This window comes from Dermacentor silvarum, chromosome 8 (assembly GCF_013339745.2).
Source record: "Dermacentor silvarum isolate Dsil-2018 chromosome 8, BIME_Dsil_1.4, whole genome shotgun sequence".
In the NCBI taxonomy this organism is placed as follows: domain Eukaryota; kingdom Metazoa; phylum Arthropoda; class Arachnida; order Ixodida; family Ixodidae; genus Dermacentor; species Dermacentor silvarum.
The window spans coordinates 21036802-21055278 of NC_051161.1; the positions used below are offsets into that span (position 1 = coordinate 21036802).

General features: G+C 47.2%; 1 protein-coding gene across 1 annotated transcript in view; it reads right to left on the reverse strand.

The window, feature by feature from the left end:
• The window catches only part of LOC119460764 (Down syndrome cell adhesion molecule-like protein 1 homolog), a 31894-nt gene extending 15437 nt beyond the window's left edge, over positions 1–16457 (reverse strand). The window contains 12 exon segments of the mRNA XM_049671795.1: positions 339–503; positions 3570–3585; positions 3587–3702; positions 5355–5503; positions 6027–6174; positions 6924–7088; positions 9203–9322; positions 10026–10304; positions 12110–12277; positions 13667–13786; positions 14365–14649; positions 15809–16457. Coding sequence (XP_049527752.1) covers positions 339–503; positions 3570–3585; positions 3587–3702; positions 5355–5503; positions 6027–6174; positions 6924–7088; positions 9203–9322; positions 10026–10304; positions 12110–12277; positions 13667–13786; positions 14365–14649; positions 15809–16256 — 2179 coding nt within the window. The 5' untranslated portion in view covers positions 16257–16457.
• Between the last annotated feature and the right edge of the window lie 2020 nt (positions 16458–18477).

Sequence of the window (18477 nt, forward strand, 5' to 3'; positions counted from 1 at the left end):
GCCTACGCTCGAGCCATCGCCACAAGCCCCACCGCACGCGTGCGGTCGTACAAAATATTGCGCATGTCGAACAATTGTGCACAAATTTCGGTTTACACTGTGTACACAGTGTAAACCGAAATTTGTGCTCCAGTTGTCCGATATGTGCGATTTTTAGTAGGACCGCACGCGTGCGGTGCAGGCTTGCGGTGATGGGCGGCTCGAGCGTAAACAGTCGCTTCAGCACACAGAGGCCTAAAAATCTCTTGGCTCTGCACTTTATAGGCAGTGAGAAAGTCTCAGCGCTGACGAAAGAGGCGCGCGCTATTCAGTGAACCTCGGCAGCGCGTGCTACGTGCCTTCTTCGCCGGTGTGGAAGACGACGGTTCTCGACGGCTCGCCGCGGCCGATGGCGTTCTCGGCGACCAGGTTGAGCACGTAGGCGGTGCCCGGCAGCAGGTCGCGGACCATGGTGTACGTCATTGAGCCGATCACCTCCAGTTCATGCAACCTGTGCGCCGTGCCTGCAAGAAGGCGGAGGCGATGTTATTAACGCCGATGAATTCATCAAAGGGACCTTCCTACATGAGCTCATAGTGCAAGCTTGCAAGCACTTAGGTATGGCTCTTCATGTACATAAGGTAGTATAGGTTGTTTGATACTCATTGGTTACCTCGTCCTCCGGAAAAGAACTGTCGTCAAAACGTATTGAGTCCTACGTTCTTCGACTGTAACGTATACATATTAAGTCTTTGGAAAATGTCGCTGAAGAACGAACAAGTATTGGTGGCGTGAAGGTGTGGGACAGACGGAACGAAAAGACGTTACTGTTTAAGCACAGTAATTTTATACAAGATTCGATGGCTTGTTAACGAGAACTGCTGATCTAGAGGGCCGATAATGAACTCGCAGGAAAGTAATAATAACGAGCTTGGTGACACCAGCCACCAACCCGTTTAGCAGGGGATGCTCACGAAATCCATTCATCCAGCAGAGTCAGACAGAATCGAATGTACTAGTTCCGACAGGCGAGAAATACTGTGACTGCGCCGTTATGAGTCCCGGATGGCTTTCTCATACTGCTGGTTAATTGTTGCGCTCGTGCTATAAGATTTACTGCTGTTATTGGTTGCCAATAGTTATTGACTGACTGACAAACAAAATGCGTTGCATTTGCAACATATTTGTAGGGACAGTAGCCTTCCCCTTTGACAGGAATCACTAAACGCAGTTTATTGAGGCATGGCTGTGTGTTTTAAGATGTTTATTTATTTATTTATTTATTTATTTATTTATTTATTTATTTATTTATTTATTTATTTATTTATTTATTTATTTATTTATTTATTTATTTATTTATTTATTTATTTATACAAATATCTACTGCGCCCAAACTGGGCATAACTGTAGGGAGGAAACAATATGCATAAGGTTCAGAAGTGAGTGCAGTCAAGAGAGGAATATGAACGATATTGTTTGACACAACACAGGTGACAAGCTTTACTCTAGAAACACATGTTCCTGCAGCAGTGTAAAGTAAAGAAGGCGGCGCAATGACGAGCAATTCTGGTCATGAATCCCACTCATCTACGGTGCCTATGGTACGATGTTTGATGTCAGCCGACGCCGTACCAGTGTATAGAGAAGTTGGTTTTATTTGGCACGCGCGTGTTAAGACCGTTAAACGTCTTCACATAGCGAAGCCGCTGCCGGAACCGAGGCGGAAGCGAGGTCAGTGACTGTCTCGGTTTATAAGAGACCGAACGAGGTGGCAAGCGGGTGGGACCGCGATTATTTCCGACCGCGCGGCGGAGGGCATTGCCGACAAAGGGTGCGGTCTGTTCCCTCCCGGCGGTTTGGTTCCGTCGCTGCTTCTCTGCTGCCTTTATTTATTCACACCCCGTTCCCGCGCCCTCTGCAATAGCAAGGACGGCCGAAAGCGAGCGACTTTGGACAATCTAAATGTCTTTTTATCATCTTATGGTCTGCCGCCGTCGTGCCGATAAGGGTGATACCTCCGAGGCGGGCGCCCTCTCCTGGACCCCAGAAGAAATAAACCAGAGGGAAGGAGCGACTATCTTTGGACACATGTGTGTGGCGGCGGAGGAGGATAAAGGCGACGAAGAGTCTATCTGTGGTGTTCACGTGAGCGGAGAAATAACGGTGCCAGCCTTTCCCGGTGTTTACGTTGATCCCATAGCGCTCGTGAAACTACCGGCGGGGGCTACGGGCAACAATGGATGTTGCTCTCGGCCACATGGGAAAGGTCTGGCGCCCTGGAGAGCGTCTCCTCGAGAGGGCATAACGAATCGTGCCAGCGCGAGACCCTCGTCGTTATCTTGCCTGGCTTAGCGTAGAAATTATCATGCCTCCCGTCGTTGGGCAAACATTTTCGATGAGACTGCTTGTTGTGAGAGACGCAGATGGCAGAAAGACGCACACCGCATGCTTATCTCACGTGTTATAAAAGTGATTAGACTAGAACAACGCATTGAAGCTAGATTCGTGTTTCTATTTGTTCTTTTTTTTCAAGGCGACAACGGCTGTTATTATTTTGGTTATGCGCACATAGAAGTGTTGATACCGCCCACTCTTTTCTTATCTGCGGTTCCCCAGTTTGGGTACTTTACTACTCGACTGTATTTGGACCTGGTTATTGCAAAAAGCGAGAAAGTCACATCCGGTCACATCACAGATAGTCACTTCGAATCACTGACTATCGCGTTAGTAGTTGAAGGTCCGGATAAATTTTCACAAGCGCAAGTTCTTTAACGGAAACCTAGTTATCATTATACGAATGTTTTGCACTCTGTCTATCTTTGCAATGCGGACGTCACAAGTGGAGTTGGACTTCGCGGCCTTGTGATGAGTTGAAGAAAAGTATGGCCACGAAGCCTTGCTTGGAGGTTCGCATTCTAGGGTGAAGCCGACGCGGGCACCGGCTCTGTAATCCGAACAAAAAACTTTCCGCGGCACGCTTTTGAATGTCCCGTCTGTAGTATGCATTCAAGAAAAAAAAAAAAAAAGAAAAAAAAAAAAAACCCGGATCACTGTCGACGCTACAAAGCGTGTCATTGTAGTGTGTTCATTGCATAAACGTGATAACGATCCTTTCTGCAGGACATAGACTGGAATTGGAGTCTTAATTCTTGAACCACTGTTATGGGAGCTGACCATTCGTTTCCACATCATCTACTAACTCTCCATGGCTTCTGTCGCGGAAGCAACGTGCTGTCAAAGTGGCCTAGATGAACTGGTGTCGGTAACTTTGAGAACCACGATGCTTGCTGCAAAGGCGTATTTTAAAGATTATTTAGCTTACCGTCAACACGTTTCTTTCGAGAAGTCTCGGTGGAGTCGAATGCGATAAACGACACTGACTGAGGCATTAGTAAATATTAAGTTCTACACTTGGACGCTTCTTGTCTGAAGGCGCCGATATTGTTTTTTCTACGTTAAACAAATTGTCGGTTTAGAGCGATGTGCTTTCTGTGTTGCTTCCCATGTCACTGTCAGAAATAAGTCAAGGGATATCTACAAATGTGCGAAGGTTCAGGGGTATTTTCCATACCGTCGCCGCTGTCACGTACCGTGGTCCCTCCAGTACCTGGACGATGTACTTTGAGATCGGGCTGTTTCCGCTGTATGATGGCGACCACGACACGCTCGCCGATCGGCTCCAGACGTCCTTGAGGCGAACATCCTGTGGAGGACCTGGCACCTCTGGGAATAGGAAAAGGTCCGGTTGAGGTGTCACTTCGGTGCGTTAGGCTTATTCAGAGCAAATCTTCGGGAAACTGCAGAAACTTCTGTAATACTGAATTCAACAGCACGCGCGCTTAAGGACATGAAAAGTGCTCTCGCGCAGCTGGGCGCTGTCCTCAGCGACAGCTGTAAGACGGCGTGAGCACTACCGAGAGTAGTTAGTTATCAGTAAGGAGTTCGCACAATACTTTGAATGCCCGAATGATTCTCAAATCAATCAATCAATAAGCAAATAAATCACTTTATTAACCAAGCATACGGTGGATAGTCAGCTGTGCTAAAGGCTTAGATTATAGCTTGAATGGGTACAGATGACCCTTTGAGTAGCTCTTAGCATAAGTTCGCACTATGGCGATTTGTTTTTAATTCAGGAGCTATCATATTCACTTCAGTAATCATTAGGTGCTCTTTTAAAAGCTTTCGTTTACACCAAGGAAACATGCAGACGTATGATTGATTTACCAAAGTGCGCAAAGCACTTTGGTAAATCAATTATAACTGAAACGTATTCCCTTTTGTAGAACTGTGATTGTTGTATAAAGCGACGCTGCCAAGTGCCGGAGCACAATGACACTTCACGCTGAAACGAATGCAGCAGGGGCTTATTGCTTGATGTTGAAGGCGTAAGGATTTATAAATAGGAGAATAAATACTTTAAAAAGCCGATTGAAGGGCTCATGTGTAGTTGGTGCATTCAGAACTTTCATGGCGACCTTTATTTTTGGCTCACGACCGAATTTTATATTGATATCTCAGCCACGTGGTTGTTGAACTGCAATCTGCCCTTCATATCGGACCGTGGGAAAAATAAACAACAGGGATCTTGTCAAATATACAAATTCTGCAGTTTGTCTAGACCTCTTGCCAGGACGTGCTTGTCGTAGATAGCGCTTTCTTTTTGCCTTCATTTTTGCTGATGGGGCGTTGCTATATTCGCAGTTCTTTCATGATGATTTTGTGACATATCCATGCTGTCGGTTCTGAAGTCTACCCTATTCAGATACTGGCAACACTTTCCTTATAGGAAGTCTTGTCGTATCCTGCCTCTGGCGTAAATTTATCTCACGCTTTAGCATTTTTTTTTTTTTTTTTTTGCTACTCAAGTATTTGGTTGCGTTTTTGGTTCCGTGTTTTGTTGGCCCCGTTGAGCTTGTACTTTGTACTTAATTATACACGAACCACTTAATAAAAAGATCGTAATTGGGCTATATTTCTTGTAGCACTAGCCTGTTTTTCTTTCTCGGTCTCCTCCTACTACAATGGCAGCAGTTTTTATTTTTTTCGGTGTTTTTGTACATTTGTGAAAGAACAGGGATAATCAACAACACGGAGACTGAACAGGTGCCCCTGGCTTCGCACAATAATTTGGAAAATTGTAAACTGCTTGAGCATTGGAGTTAGTCTCCTTTGCACCACCATTGAGGTGCGCGATAGCTTCTGCGATAAATCTCTGCGATACATATACGTGACTTAGCGGTGGGAACTTTCTGTCTCCCAGTCATACCCGAAACTGATAGGTTTAAAGCTCGCGAAGGCGCGTCCATTGCAGGCTCTTTGGGTTAGTTCTCGCCTGCAATCCGGTTAAAAGCACGTGATGCGATGTCACACACCTTGGACGATGAGCTTGACCTTCCTGTCGTCCTTGCCGTACTTGTTCTGCGTGTGGCACGTGTAGAGGGCGCCGTCGCTGCGGTCCGTGTCGCGGATCACCAGCTCGGAGATGAGGCCGTCAGGGGTCAAGGTTTCGAACACCTCGTACCTGCGCGAGTGCGGGATCAGCTGTATTGAACCGAGCACTGTCGATGTTGTGTGCTCGAGGTCAGTGCGAAAACAGCGTGAGCGTGACTTGCTCCAGAAACCAAGGAGGCTTAACTGGTGAGAAGCGGGCGAGTGTTATCGCATGTTAAACCTACTATATTGCACTCCACCGATCTTTTGCTTACCCGTGCAAATGAACGCTTCTAACGAGATGGCTGACAGCCAGCGCACAAAATAGGCTAGCAGTCGGGAAAGGTGCAGTATGTCACGGTGATCGGAATAAAAAAAAAGAAAAAAAAGAAAAAAAAAAGGGGGGGGGGGGGAAGAAGGTTTGCACTACAAAACTCTCGATGATTACTGGTCTTCCTGGTGCTCACTTGAAGTTGCGCTCTTTGCGAACGTCTTATCTTCATTTTTTTTTGTTTGTTTGTTTCTAAGGCTTAGTGAAAGGAATTGCGACTGCGCCGAGCCTTCGTGCATTCACTCGCATTTCTTAAGGATTGCAACATTGCCGGCGATATTACCGGGCGCTGGTTCTCTTGTCCAGCTTGACGGTGCCCTTGGACCAGGCGATGGAGAGCGGCTGGTCACCCGTGGCCTGGCACTTCATCCGCGTCACCTCGGTCCGTCGGGCGGTCACCACGGTCGACTTCTCTTCGAACCTCGCCGGCACTGCGTGTGGGAGGGCGGCGAGACGCGCAACTTCTTTTCACCGCATTCTCAAGAACAGCCACGTTAATAAGTGCAAACTTTGTCGTATATACATAGTTGTGACTAAATGCCATGTCGTGGTTACGTTAAGTCAATCAGACAGTTTGCCTTGTTTTCTCGGTGGTACTCTTGTAGCGTCTGTTCTTGTCTGAAAAAAGAAAAATGGACGAGTTTAATGCTGTATTGATGAGCACACGCATTTTTTTTTTCTTTCTTGATCTACCCTTCGTGGAGGCAGCTGATTCATTCGTTATTAGCTCTCGTGATGGTAGCTTTGGTGAAAAAGAGATGGTTATTCGCTTGCGCGAACGGCCGGGGCAAAATGTCATTACATGAAAACTGCGGATTTCTTCGTCAAATAGGGCCTAGTTTCGTATCGGATGCCCTGGCACTGGTACAAGCACTATAGTTTCAAAGCGGAACAGTCGTGCTTGCGGAAAGCGCTCGTCAACCTACTAAGCTGCGCATTAGCCGGCACGAATAACAGCCGCTCGCAGCCGCTGGAGAACGCAAGGTCGCGCTTCCTCGGCGATACCTTGCGCGCGTGATCAACGATGCTTGCGCAAAAGGCAAAGAAGAAGAAGCACGTCGAAACTCAAGCGTGTGTAGGTCTCGTTTATTGTCGTTTCCGTGATAATGAGCGTCTTTGCGAGCCTTCTCCGGGCCTCGATGCTGCGCGAGCGACGGGCAATCCGTCATGGGCGCCTTACCGTTGAGCGCGAGCCTGACTCTGTTGGTGATGGGCTCCCCGACTCCGTTGTCGGCCTCGCACAGGTACACACCGCGGTCCCGAGGCTGCACGCTGTGCAAGACGAGGACGCCGCTGGGATCGAGCGTCAGAGACTGGCTCGCTTCCAGCCGAGCCCGATTCCCATCTGTAATTGAAGCGCGCAGTCCACAGTGAGTTCTTGGCGAGTGCCGGCACGGTCGAGATAGTAGCGATGCCGGCTGGCCGCGAACAACACCCCCTCCTTTCCTCCCATTCCCCGGTTTATAAAAATGCGAATCTCTATACTGTCCGGTTTTGAGTTCGTGTAGGCATGCAATTGAGGGTCAGTAGAGGTTGTCACACGACGCGGTATTGCCCACCTGACGATAGTTATCGAAACCAACTTCCTTTCAGCCACCGAGAAATCAAAACTTCTGCGGGTGGGGGCTTTGAGTTGCTTTGCACTTTGAGAGACGCACGACTCGTGAAAAAATAAAAAATTAATAAAAACAAAAGAAATCGTCTGTGATAGAGAAGTGATTCTGATCGTACTCGTGCTGACCGCTTTCCACAAGCGCTATGCATTAGTCTATTTTTTCCCCCAGCACCTTTTGCGTAGCGCTAAGTCATTCTGACAACTCGCAGCAGAATTGACTTACGTGAACCCGACTGTTATGATCGTTATGATAGTGCGACCAGAAGTCATGCGTTCCGGTGTGACGTTGTTTATGACGTTATGAGGTAGTGGGAAGGAGGTATTCGTGCTCTATATATCACGTATATCGTATTGGCGCTGTTTAGCGGTTGAACCTTTGCATGTTTAATGCGGATCTATATCTTTGGCATAAACGTAACGAAGTGTGATCTTGCAAACTCTCACGCTTACTTTAATTTGGAGCGCAGCGTAAGTAATTATGTAGTGGTTACAAAACTGAAGCGTTACGTCGTGTTTGAAGCTTAGCGTCGATCCACACAGTTCTAATATTATCTCATTTAGCTATAAATGACCACTGGGTTTGAATTTGAGAAATTGAAATAATACGGCGATTCGGGATCATTGGTCGATGTTTTGAAGCGCGACCACGGAAACAGGAGGGTAGGAACAGTAAAAACAGGACAAGCGCTTCAAATATAGGCATATAAATTGAAATCGAGAAATTTGAAATACAGAAAACTGAAGTACAAGACAGCTAAGGGAAAGGGCCTGAAGGTCTGGCCTCGCGACTAGGTTAGCACGTTCGCCATAACCTAAACGCGTCATTTGGACAGTTTATGGACACGTTGGCGTGACTTTAGATATATAGACGGGCTACGTTTTAATTTAGAGATGCTGCTGCGGTCGGTGCTGCGGTCGGGCCTGCCGTTAGTTTTAGATCAAGAGGTGCCACTAACTATAGCTACTGCTGGTGATATCATTGTGGAACGAAGCGTGTGTTTTAACTCGCTTAAACCAAGCCATTGACCATCGGTGTCTGAGCATAGCTTAGTTTAGATGCGTATGGTCGCATCTTATTCTCTATCCTCATTATCACTCTATCCTCATCACCCCTCTTTTTCTCCTCATCGTTCCCTCTGAGCAGCGTAACCGGCTAGAAAACTATTACCCCAAGCCATCCTCTCTGCGTTTGCTCTCATAAATTATTTCCCTCTCGTCGCATCCCAGCAGCATGAATCTCGACCTCCCTTTATACTGGAATACCAGTCTCTGCAAGTCCTTACGCATTAATATTTCCATGTTGAAAGAGGCGCGCGAGAACTGACGTCGCTTACGGGTTTGTATGAGCGATATGTATAAGCTTCCTCTCTTTTGTAGGCCTACTAGCTACTCCGGATGGTTATCTTGTTTGGAAAAATTATCTTACTTAGCTGCATAATCTAGACATTGTGCAGACCTTAACGTCGTTCTGGGTCACGAAGTGCCTCCCAAGAGCAGTTGTGCCGGCGTGCGGGACTGCGCTGTACAATTATTGTTGGAACTTGAGGTACCCCACTCTAGTACATTATACAGTGCCACAAACCACAAAACAAGATGTTTTCGTTTCGTTGACCTGATTCTGTGTTTTCTTAGTTTCACACGCATTACTATTTATTTACTTATAGATGCTTAGCATTAACGAGGCTTGACTAACCCAGAGCCAAGGCCTGGGATCAAACGTCCACAAAACTAGGTGACGTACAGCTGCGTTAGAGCACCCGCAGCGAGCAAATGAATGAACCGCCGCTTCGATTTTCCGATAACTGGCGGGAACACCGGCTTGGCTATTCTCCTCGCGTACGTACCTGTCATCTTGTTCCAGGTCACTTTGGGAGTCGGGTAGCCGGCGACAGGGCAGGACAGTCTGGCCTCGCTTCCGAGTAAAGCTGAAACGTCGGAGGGCACCCGCAACCAACGCGGAGGCGCTGTGAAAAGACATCAGCCATATTAAGCAGGAGTGACGTTGGCGATTTCCAACGCCACAGTAAACAGAGCCTTGGAGCTGTGCCACACTATGAGGATGCGTGACCACCCCACTTAAACAGCTCTTACTTTCCAACAAAATATAGCCTTTTAAAGCTCGTGCGTCATTGGTTGAAACACGGAGCGTTGTGCCGGAAGAGTGCAGTTCTTGCGAGGCAGACAAAAGCTTTGATCGAGTTTTGCTTACGCACTTGCTTGAGGAAGTTGCTGTCACCTTCTTCGACAAGGCTTGGATGCTCAACGCATCAACGTATGTCAGCGGTTTCACCGGTATCCTACTTTTGGTAGGTGCGATGGCAGCTTACGGATACGCGACAGACTTTGCATTGTTTAACATTGAAACACTCACTCTGTACCGTTGGACAGTTACGATCTGTGCTTTGTGAAAGTTGTTTAAAATTGCTTACTTCCCTCCTACGCGCACGCGCGATCGGCACGATGTTTACTTTCACCAGACGCTGCCCAGCCCCTAGACTTCTCGCTCACCATCCCCGCTCGCTAGTCGCATTCACTCGTGTGAGTGTCATCGTAATGTGTTGACTGAACGGTATATGAGTACCTGGTGTGCTAAACCTATTCATAGGCGAACCAACGTCTTGTCTTTCATCTGTGCAACCGTGTTCCTTAGCAAGTTGTTGTGCTCACCTCTGACCTCCAGCTTGACCGAGTAGCTGTCGCTGCCCTGCAAGTTCTTCGCGAAGCAGGTGTAATTTCCGACGTCAGCAGCGGACACTTGCAAGACCTGAAGCACAGAGTACCTCTCGAACGCGGTGACCTTAAGGTTGTCTCCGCTGACGGTCTTCCCATCTTTGAGCCATGTGAAGTACACTGGAAGCGCCCCTTTTGATATAGCACAAAAAACTTGCGCAGGGGACCCTTCGGAGAGGTCCGTCGGGAAACTGAATGGCGTGACCACGGGTGCATCTGAAACAAGGTTGTGACGAGTGAATCACTTGAATGTTTTGTTCACAATATGATGTCACACTCAAGCAAGCCCGTTCGTTTGCATCATGCAGCCTCGGGCACGCCACTTTGTTTCGTCATCGTGATCGGCACTTATGTTGTGATTCAGCACGCATGCTCGTTACAGATGATCAATGTTCCACTGAAAATATTTGCGGCTTTTTCGGGCCTAAACGGAACATAGAACACGCGTGAGTGTTTGGGAAACGGATGCATTAAGTGGCACCTGTATGATTTCTATAACACCATGATATCCAATTCCATGTCTTTAAGGCTACGACGAGCGATTTTCGGAATCCAATTCCCTTGGTTGGGCATCTCCTACATGCATAGGTGGAAACTGTTGTGACCATAGGCAAGCCAAGGAAATAAGCTTCGTTTCCTTCGCATTGTGTGTTTTTACTAGCACGTGTAGAGTGGGATGGTTTGGTCGCATTCTGTTTTCTTTAAAAAAGTATGTTCACCAAAACCACGCATAAACCCTACGTGAAAATGCCGCCGTGTTGTGCGGCGAAGTGCACTCACCTTTCGAGACGGCTTGGCCGGCATCGCCGTAGATGATAAATTGAAGGATCGCAGTTATTTGCAGCAAGACTGCGCCGTTCGTCCCTGTCGGAGGTTGCGCGCTCACCAGCATGTTTGTTTGAAATGCTTATCTTGATTATCTATGTGGTTCAAGTAGTTTGTTGCCGCGTAACCGTAGATGTGACGCGAAACATGTTTGGAGGTGCAGATAATGCGGATTCTAGGTAGCTCCGTCAGGCGTTGAGTTACAGAAAGCACTCTCAACGGTACAGGAGGCGCCACACATCGAGAGAAAAGTATAATAATCTTTGACGTACGCAGAGCTCTGGGTTCGCGGATGCGTTGGAGTTGCCAGCATTAAGCGCTTTCACGCTGGGTCCACATAAAACCAAACTGCTTTGCTAGGTTTGTGATAAACACAAAGAACTGTTTTATATAAAATACTGCTTTCGATTAGTCGAACATTAACGTGCGCGCACGTGCGCTTTGCGGCAAATTGTTGCCGTAAGGAACGCCTAGGGTTTTCTTCCTGTAATAAGCAACAGGCGGCGCAAATCTCACTTCGTTGGGATTAGGCCGCAATTCAGTACGTATGTTATGTTTCTAACGTCTCAGTGTGCGTCGATGTTTAAGATTGTGTTACGGAGCTAACAGTGTCACAGTCCTCGTTATCACCGTTCACGCTTATCGTGCTGCGTACACATCGCACCGCTAGCTAAACGTCTTTTCATTGGCTGATGAGACGCCGTTAATTGTGAGGTTCCGAATTTGAATTCCCGTTTGGTGTTTTCGGTGGCATTGTGCTTCAGTGCTTTCATTCGTTGGGGCTGGTGTCATGTAGGAGACAACTTCAGACCACGAGGTGCCACGTAACGACATACAATATTCAAATGCAAATACTGTATTCCCAGATAAAGTTCAAACGTAGTAGGATGTTGTGAAACGGCAGTGTCGTTCAGAAAGGTATGATATTTATGTGTTACTGTGACAAGAACACAAAACATACCGGTGGTAGGTGCTAAAAGTTGCGAACGCTCTGAAGCTACTAGGAACCGAAGACCGAACTGCGGCATAGCTTTCTATGTGTGGAAAGCCGGCACTGTCCATTGCCTTATCTTGAAGCGCGAATATTGCACCTGTTGCCAAATAAGCTGTGATTTGCGCCGATTCGAGTAAAATTATCGGCTGTTTGCTGTGCGGTTACAGTATGCGTCTTCGTCCCAGCGGATTTTCTGCCATACCGTTGACGCGGAGTTTGAAAGTAGCCGTGATGCCCGGTCCAACGCCGTTTCTGGCGACGCAGGTGTATGTGCCAGTGTCCGAAATCTGGAGGTCCGTGATGGTCATGGTCGGACCTTCGAACGAAAGCCTGGAATCCGCCCCGAGTGTAATCCAGCCATCGCGTGACTCTGCAAACAGGAAGTAGAGCGCGTCAAAAATTATTTTTGCGACTAACGACATTCCCATTTTATTCCCATTTCACTGCCTATACCGACAGCTGGTCGATATAATTAATGGCTATGGAAATAGCCATCAATTCGAAGGCGCGCAGTGTGTGAGACGTTCCTCCACTGTTTGGAAGAGCGGTGCCTGGCACACCGACTGCAGCCCCCACAGGTTCAACGATGGTCTGCCGCAAAAATTTGTGAGCGTGGCACATTAATTTCTTTTATTTTTTTTTTCGATGATGGTGGATATGAGAATGCTTAGCTCTTCCTTAGATTAGTACCAGCCAGCGATGACTTTTACCTTTAATGATAGACAGAAGCTGTTCTAGTGTACAAGAGGCGATCAAAGATCAAGAACATTTGAAAGGACAAATGAAACGGGAATGTCTTTTCTTTCTCTCACTCTCAGGTAGTCACTGGGCTTGTACGCGGTAAAAGGTTGTTCGTTAGCATAGAAAATGACAGTTGGATTAATCTTTTTTTTTTCGGCCCAGAGCTGCGGCTACATTGATGTCGCCTATTTTGATGTACTTTCGCGAATTAGGGTTGTTTTAACGCAGGAAAACATTGAAATAAGTTGCTAAGTGTAATGTTTGTTCATTTTTTTCACTGCAGTATGATTCCTTTTCCATGCAAAGTTAATTCTTCGCGGTCAGGCGTTGCTGAAGCATGCTACGTCGCAGGAAAATCCTTACGGAATTCAAAGGTTTCTTTGACATTTGTCCTTTACTTTGACGTCGCTTGGTTGTTTACCAAGCTTCTAACTGTTGTTCAAAGTCAACTCTTTGCTACTGCAATCTACCAGCCTACCGTAACATTGTGTCTCCTTGGCTCTTGTTTGAGGGGACACTGCGGGAACACTTTTGCACTGCGAATTGTCCGCTTCACTCTGTGATCATCCCTTGCGCAGAGAAAGAGCACACAATGTCTTATGAAATGCTAGCTTTCACACCTTTGCTCATTGATTTCGCTTGTTATTTAATTCCCTGCATTATTGTGTGCTTACAGTTTGTGTTGCCTAAAGCACGTGGATCTTGTCGTTTCAATTAACGATGGCGTTTTCGACAATGTTTACGATAAGCTTGAATCTCTCCTTTGTAGGGGTTGTTCTTTCCAGAATCGTATTTCTAGTAAGCGGACGTGTGCTATTTATAAATTACTTTTATGACTTTCGAGCCATGGTTTGGTGTTTTCTTCAGCAGTTTTCCACTGTCGGTTATGTACCCTGTCTTTAATAGAGTTCGAAGGAGGGGCGCATATAAAGTGTTTTCTAGCGTAGACGGTGTGCCAGGACAGCGACTTGCTCTGCACAAGTGAAAACTGCAATGAAGTTAAAGGAAGTCAGTATACCTTCTGCTTTGGACCACGTGACGTTCGGCTTAGGGGAGCCGAACGCGATGCACTGGAAACTCCTGTTGTTTCCGTGGCGAACTTCAGTGTCTCCGGGTACTTTCTTCCACACCGGTGGAACTGGATTAAGCACACAAATAAGGAATGTTCTCTTAGCTCAAGAAGAATCTCCAGATTTGGACTTATGCTCATGATGCCACGTTTTTTTTAATTTTGGAAAACGGCATTTGGTCCAGCCGTAAACGACATACGATACTACAGTATCGTATGTGGCATCATGAGCAAAATTAGAAACGTTACATCATGAGCATAATTGGCACACGCTGTCGAACATTCATACAGGATGCCACGTCTAAAATGTGTTAATTGAAGTCAGCGGTCATGGATGCGTAACAAGTAGTCCTGTTGTCTTGCTGTTAACGTTGACTGGCAAGGCTCTGTTAGACCACTGAAAGAACTGACAGTATATGAGCGAAAAAAAAAAAAAAAAAAACACATAGGTATGCTCAGGTCAGAAGGAATGACTAACCACTGCCACGACTTTTCTTATTTCATCGTTGCAACATGCAGACACTGAATTGGCGTCATGATTACTTTTTGAGAGCACTGACTTGTTTGATAACGTATATAATCGACGCTTGTTATCACATGCATGTCATAAAAAAAAGAAGAGAAAAAGAAACCCCAAAAAAGCCAACCTGATACTTCGATGTGGGTTGTCTGGGTGTCGCTTCCGAAAGCGTTGGTCGCTGCGCAAGTGTAGTTTCCTGAAGACTCCGTGCTGGCAGGGTCTATGACCAAGAGGAGATAGTCTTCGAAGCGCATCACCCTCACGTTGGGCAACAGCGACGCGTCCACGTTGCTCCTCAGCCACTGAAACGTCAGAGGCTCGGAACCTCGCTTCAATAGGCACGCAGCGGTGGCCTTCTCGCCGGCGTTGACCTTCGTCGAAGCAATTATTTGCTGTATTGCTGGAGCCACGTCTGGAACGGACAAGACATTGTTTTCTTACAGTTCGAACTGTTGTGCGCCGTTTGTTCGAATTTTGTTTTTTGTTTATTCCAGTTTGTTTCGATGCATAATAGGTGTGCATTGCGCCTTCCTGCTTCTATGCCTCCGCCTACATGTGCGTACCCTAAATAGTGCGTATCTGCACAGCTTACAGTGCGCGACAACATTGTACTTCATTCGTGCCAGATTCGCACTCTTCACTAAATCCGTCTCGTTGGCCAGCTTTTGCTGTTCGTAAAGCCTGATTTGTGTACTTAAGTGTACGTGCCAACATAGGGTTCCGGAAGCGGACGAATCAGTCTATTCTTATTGTTTCAGTAAAGTACCGTTATCCACTGTATGTTTGCTAAACGATTTTCTTTCCATTCTCAATGCTCTCTCGCGGTAATCCCCTTTGTGAACTTAAATTGGGCATGTTCCAACTCCTAATAGAAATTGAAACATCTTGTGTTAATGCACGTACAAGGTTTCTCTGCGGAAGCTTTGAATTAACGTGAGGTTATCACGTGCATAGATGCGTGCATAGAGCAGGACAACAGTTACGTAATTGTTCCTCATGCACTAAAACCCAAATGCGCGCCCTCTTTTGCATTTAGAGGCTCGACCTCAAACTCCGTCAAGTAAATCATGTTGTTTGTCTGCCGAACACCTTTGTGGTTGATACTGGCTAAGAGCACGTAGTACTGTATCGTGAAAAGAGCTGACAACTATCCTGGCGAATGAACACACGGGAGTTAAACGAATCTGTGAGATGAGGACTTACGATTGAACGTCTGTTTTCGTTAACCTCCGTGACCGCGTGCTTACATCTCCGAATTTTCCTGATTAGTTGTCGAGAAGTCGCAGTGGAAGGTGGCTTCTGTCGAATTGGATTTTATTTTAGAATAAATCTGCAAAAGGGATTTCCTGGGAGTGTGTTGTAAGAGGAGGGTGAAAGGCTTTTAAAAAACAGCCTGAGAAAAGAAACTGGTATTAGCTGGTGGTCTACACAAGGACCTGAATTTACACCACCTTGCCTTATGTCCATTCTTCCTGTAACGGGAGCTCGACCAAGGTCCGAAATTGGCTGCAGTGCAATTCGCCACAGTTCGGTAAAATAGCGGGGGGCGCGTGCTGAAGATGCAGACTTACCTTCTGCGACGCTCGGCTTGGTGAAGACCGTGGCCAAAAAGTATAAGAAGTGGACCGAGATGCGCCGGCATGATGAGCGTGGGCTGGCACCCTTCGTAGGTGCGTGTATGCGATGTACGCGCAGAAAGAAAAGAGCGCAGTGCCTCTTAGGTGCGGAAAGGACGGCGTCTACGGAGTACGCGGTCGCGCGCGCACGCACGCGCGGGCCTTGGCAACGTTCCTCTTGCAGGGGCGAACGGGTGCGCGAGGGAGCAGCGTACGGGCCAACCACATTGTCGCCGCTTGTGGGACGTGGGAAAAAACGACGACGGCGACGTCGTAACGGTGGCGGCGGCGGCCTCTGCTTGTCGCCGAAAAACTTGAGACGCTTCGCGCACGAATGCTTCGGTTGCCGTAACAGTCTTCCGGAAGGAGACGACACGCATTCGGTGCCCCTCGCCAGGGCCATTGTGCGCGTTGCTACAAAGCTGAGTTTTCACCCTGATCAGGTGAACGTGGTCGTGTTTTGTTTTGCACTTATAATAGCGTTTTACCATTCACCTACAGTTTTGACTGCAGTAACTCCTTCAAGAAACAACGTGTACGGCCGGTTTGACGCATTACTGAACTGATGCTCTGGTCTGCAAAACTACTACTACTAAGAACCAAGCCCGCATCACCTCAATCGGCCGCACTTTACAACCAGTGTGTACTCCTTGAAATGGTTTTGGTATTTCGTGTTTGTTTGGGAGGGGGAGGAGAGAAGGGTGGGGGAGGGGTGGTTGGGTGAGCTTGTTTTACAAAGCGGTATGTGACTAGAAATTCATCAATCGTTGCCGCGACAATTCAACTAGGGCCGCAATGTTCTTGTACTGATTTAGTAAAAATGAAATTCTCAAGCGGGTACGCATGGCCTCACTGTGCTGTCTGGCTCATCATGTAATATTCATGTGGTCTACAAAAGAACTTCGTGGTTTCATCACTGAGTATAGCTGTGTTCGCGTCCATGTTAGAGGCGCTTCGAGTTCATACCACGGACGTGCAGGTACAGCGAGTGGCTGACAGATCCAATGCCGTTATGGGCTCTGCACGTGTACTTTCCGGCGTCTTCGGCTGTGACTTCGTCGATGAGCACAGTGCCGTTGGGGAAAGCCCGCACTCGTGAGTCGGCAGCAGAAAGGGCGACCTCGTCTGCAGCACCTGCAAATCCGTTTCTGTCACACCTCTGTCGACGTTTTCGAGACATGCTTCAAGTTTAGTCATTTATCGTTTAGGAATGCTATCAGGTACCATACCTGATGGTCTTGACCACTTGATGGTGGGTTTAGGCGACCCAGTGGCGTGGCAACTCAAATCGACGCTGCCGCCTTGAACGACGTTTGTGTCGGCCGTTGTTTTCTTAAACACGGGTGGAGCTGGACAAAAGCAGAATGAGCAGGCATGACCTTAAGTGCAGCAATAATGAGCATCAGTTTAGGCTCTAAAGAAGTTTTGTGAGGAACCCCTCGTAAATTTTCCATTGCTTCCATTTGTTTTTCGTGTGCCGTGAGTTTAAAGTGTTACATTGTTTTTGTCTGAGACGGCCCAGCTGGGGCCGCTAACTGTTCCTTATTATGTGTTAATATATTTTTGGTCGTTCGGTGGCATCACCCTAAGTAAATTGAGATATCGAGCGTGTGAGGGGACATTTGTTAACGGTAACCTAGGCTTATTCACATAGCAGGATTGTCGTTACTGGATGTGGAAATCCAGTAACGACAATGAAGTAACGACAAAATTAGCGAGCCAAAAAAAACTTACCTTCGACGTCTAGGTATGCCGAGTGGGTGTCGAAGCCGAATATGTTTTTCACGATGCACGTGTAGTTTCCGGCACTTCTCTCGTCGATGGAGCTGATTATTGTCAACGAGTAATCGGACTCCGTCTTCACTTTCACATTTTCTGTCGTCTGTACTTCCTTGCCATCTTTCGACCAAGAGAAAGAAAAAGGTGGTGTACCTTCAGTGACTAGGCACAGAATGCTGATTTTCTCGCCCTTGCTGGCTACTTTGGCGAAGGAGAATGGTTTTATCGTCGGCGGGGCTGCAAAATGAAGCATAAAGGCATTGAGTTTTACAATCATGCTATACATTCCTTTCCGTTCAATACGACGGTGGTGTCGTGCTTAATATTCGCATATGTGGTCGCTAATGTTCAAGGGCCGTGCAAAACATGCGTCGTGCCGTAAACAAGTTTGACTCACTTGAACAGTCGGAGCAGCGTATCCCTATGTACAGGAAAGCGCAGAGCGCCAGAAACGTTGTTGTCGATGGTCGAAGTGCTTCTCTTAGGTTTCTGTATTCTTTGGCCTCCATGGTGCGTTCGTTGAAAAAGAATTGCATCGAGAAGTCGCATGCCTACGCGCGGTGTGTTGCTGTGACAGCCATGATCAGTATTTGGCTTTAGTGCTTGGATTCGGTGCTAGGGGGCTTACTTAGACCCTTGGCGCACGGACAAGGGGCGCCACATGTCGTGGAAAATTGATATTACGCGCTAAGTGTAAAAAATGCGTCGCTTTTTGAAGTTGTGTTCTTCCTTACTCGAACATGTAGGGCCACTGTTTTACGTTTGCGCGTCTTACGGATGTAAACATTGCGTCGTCACCTCGCAACTCTTGCCACATCACGGGAGATACAGGCTGCACGGGTACC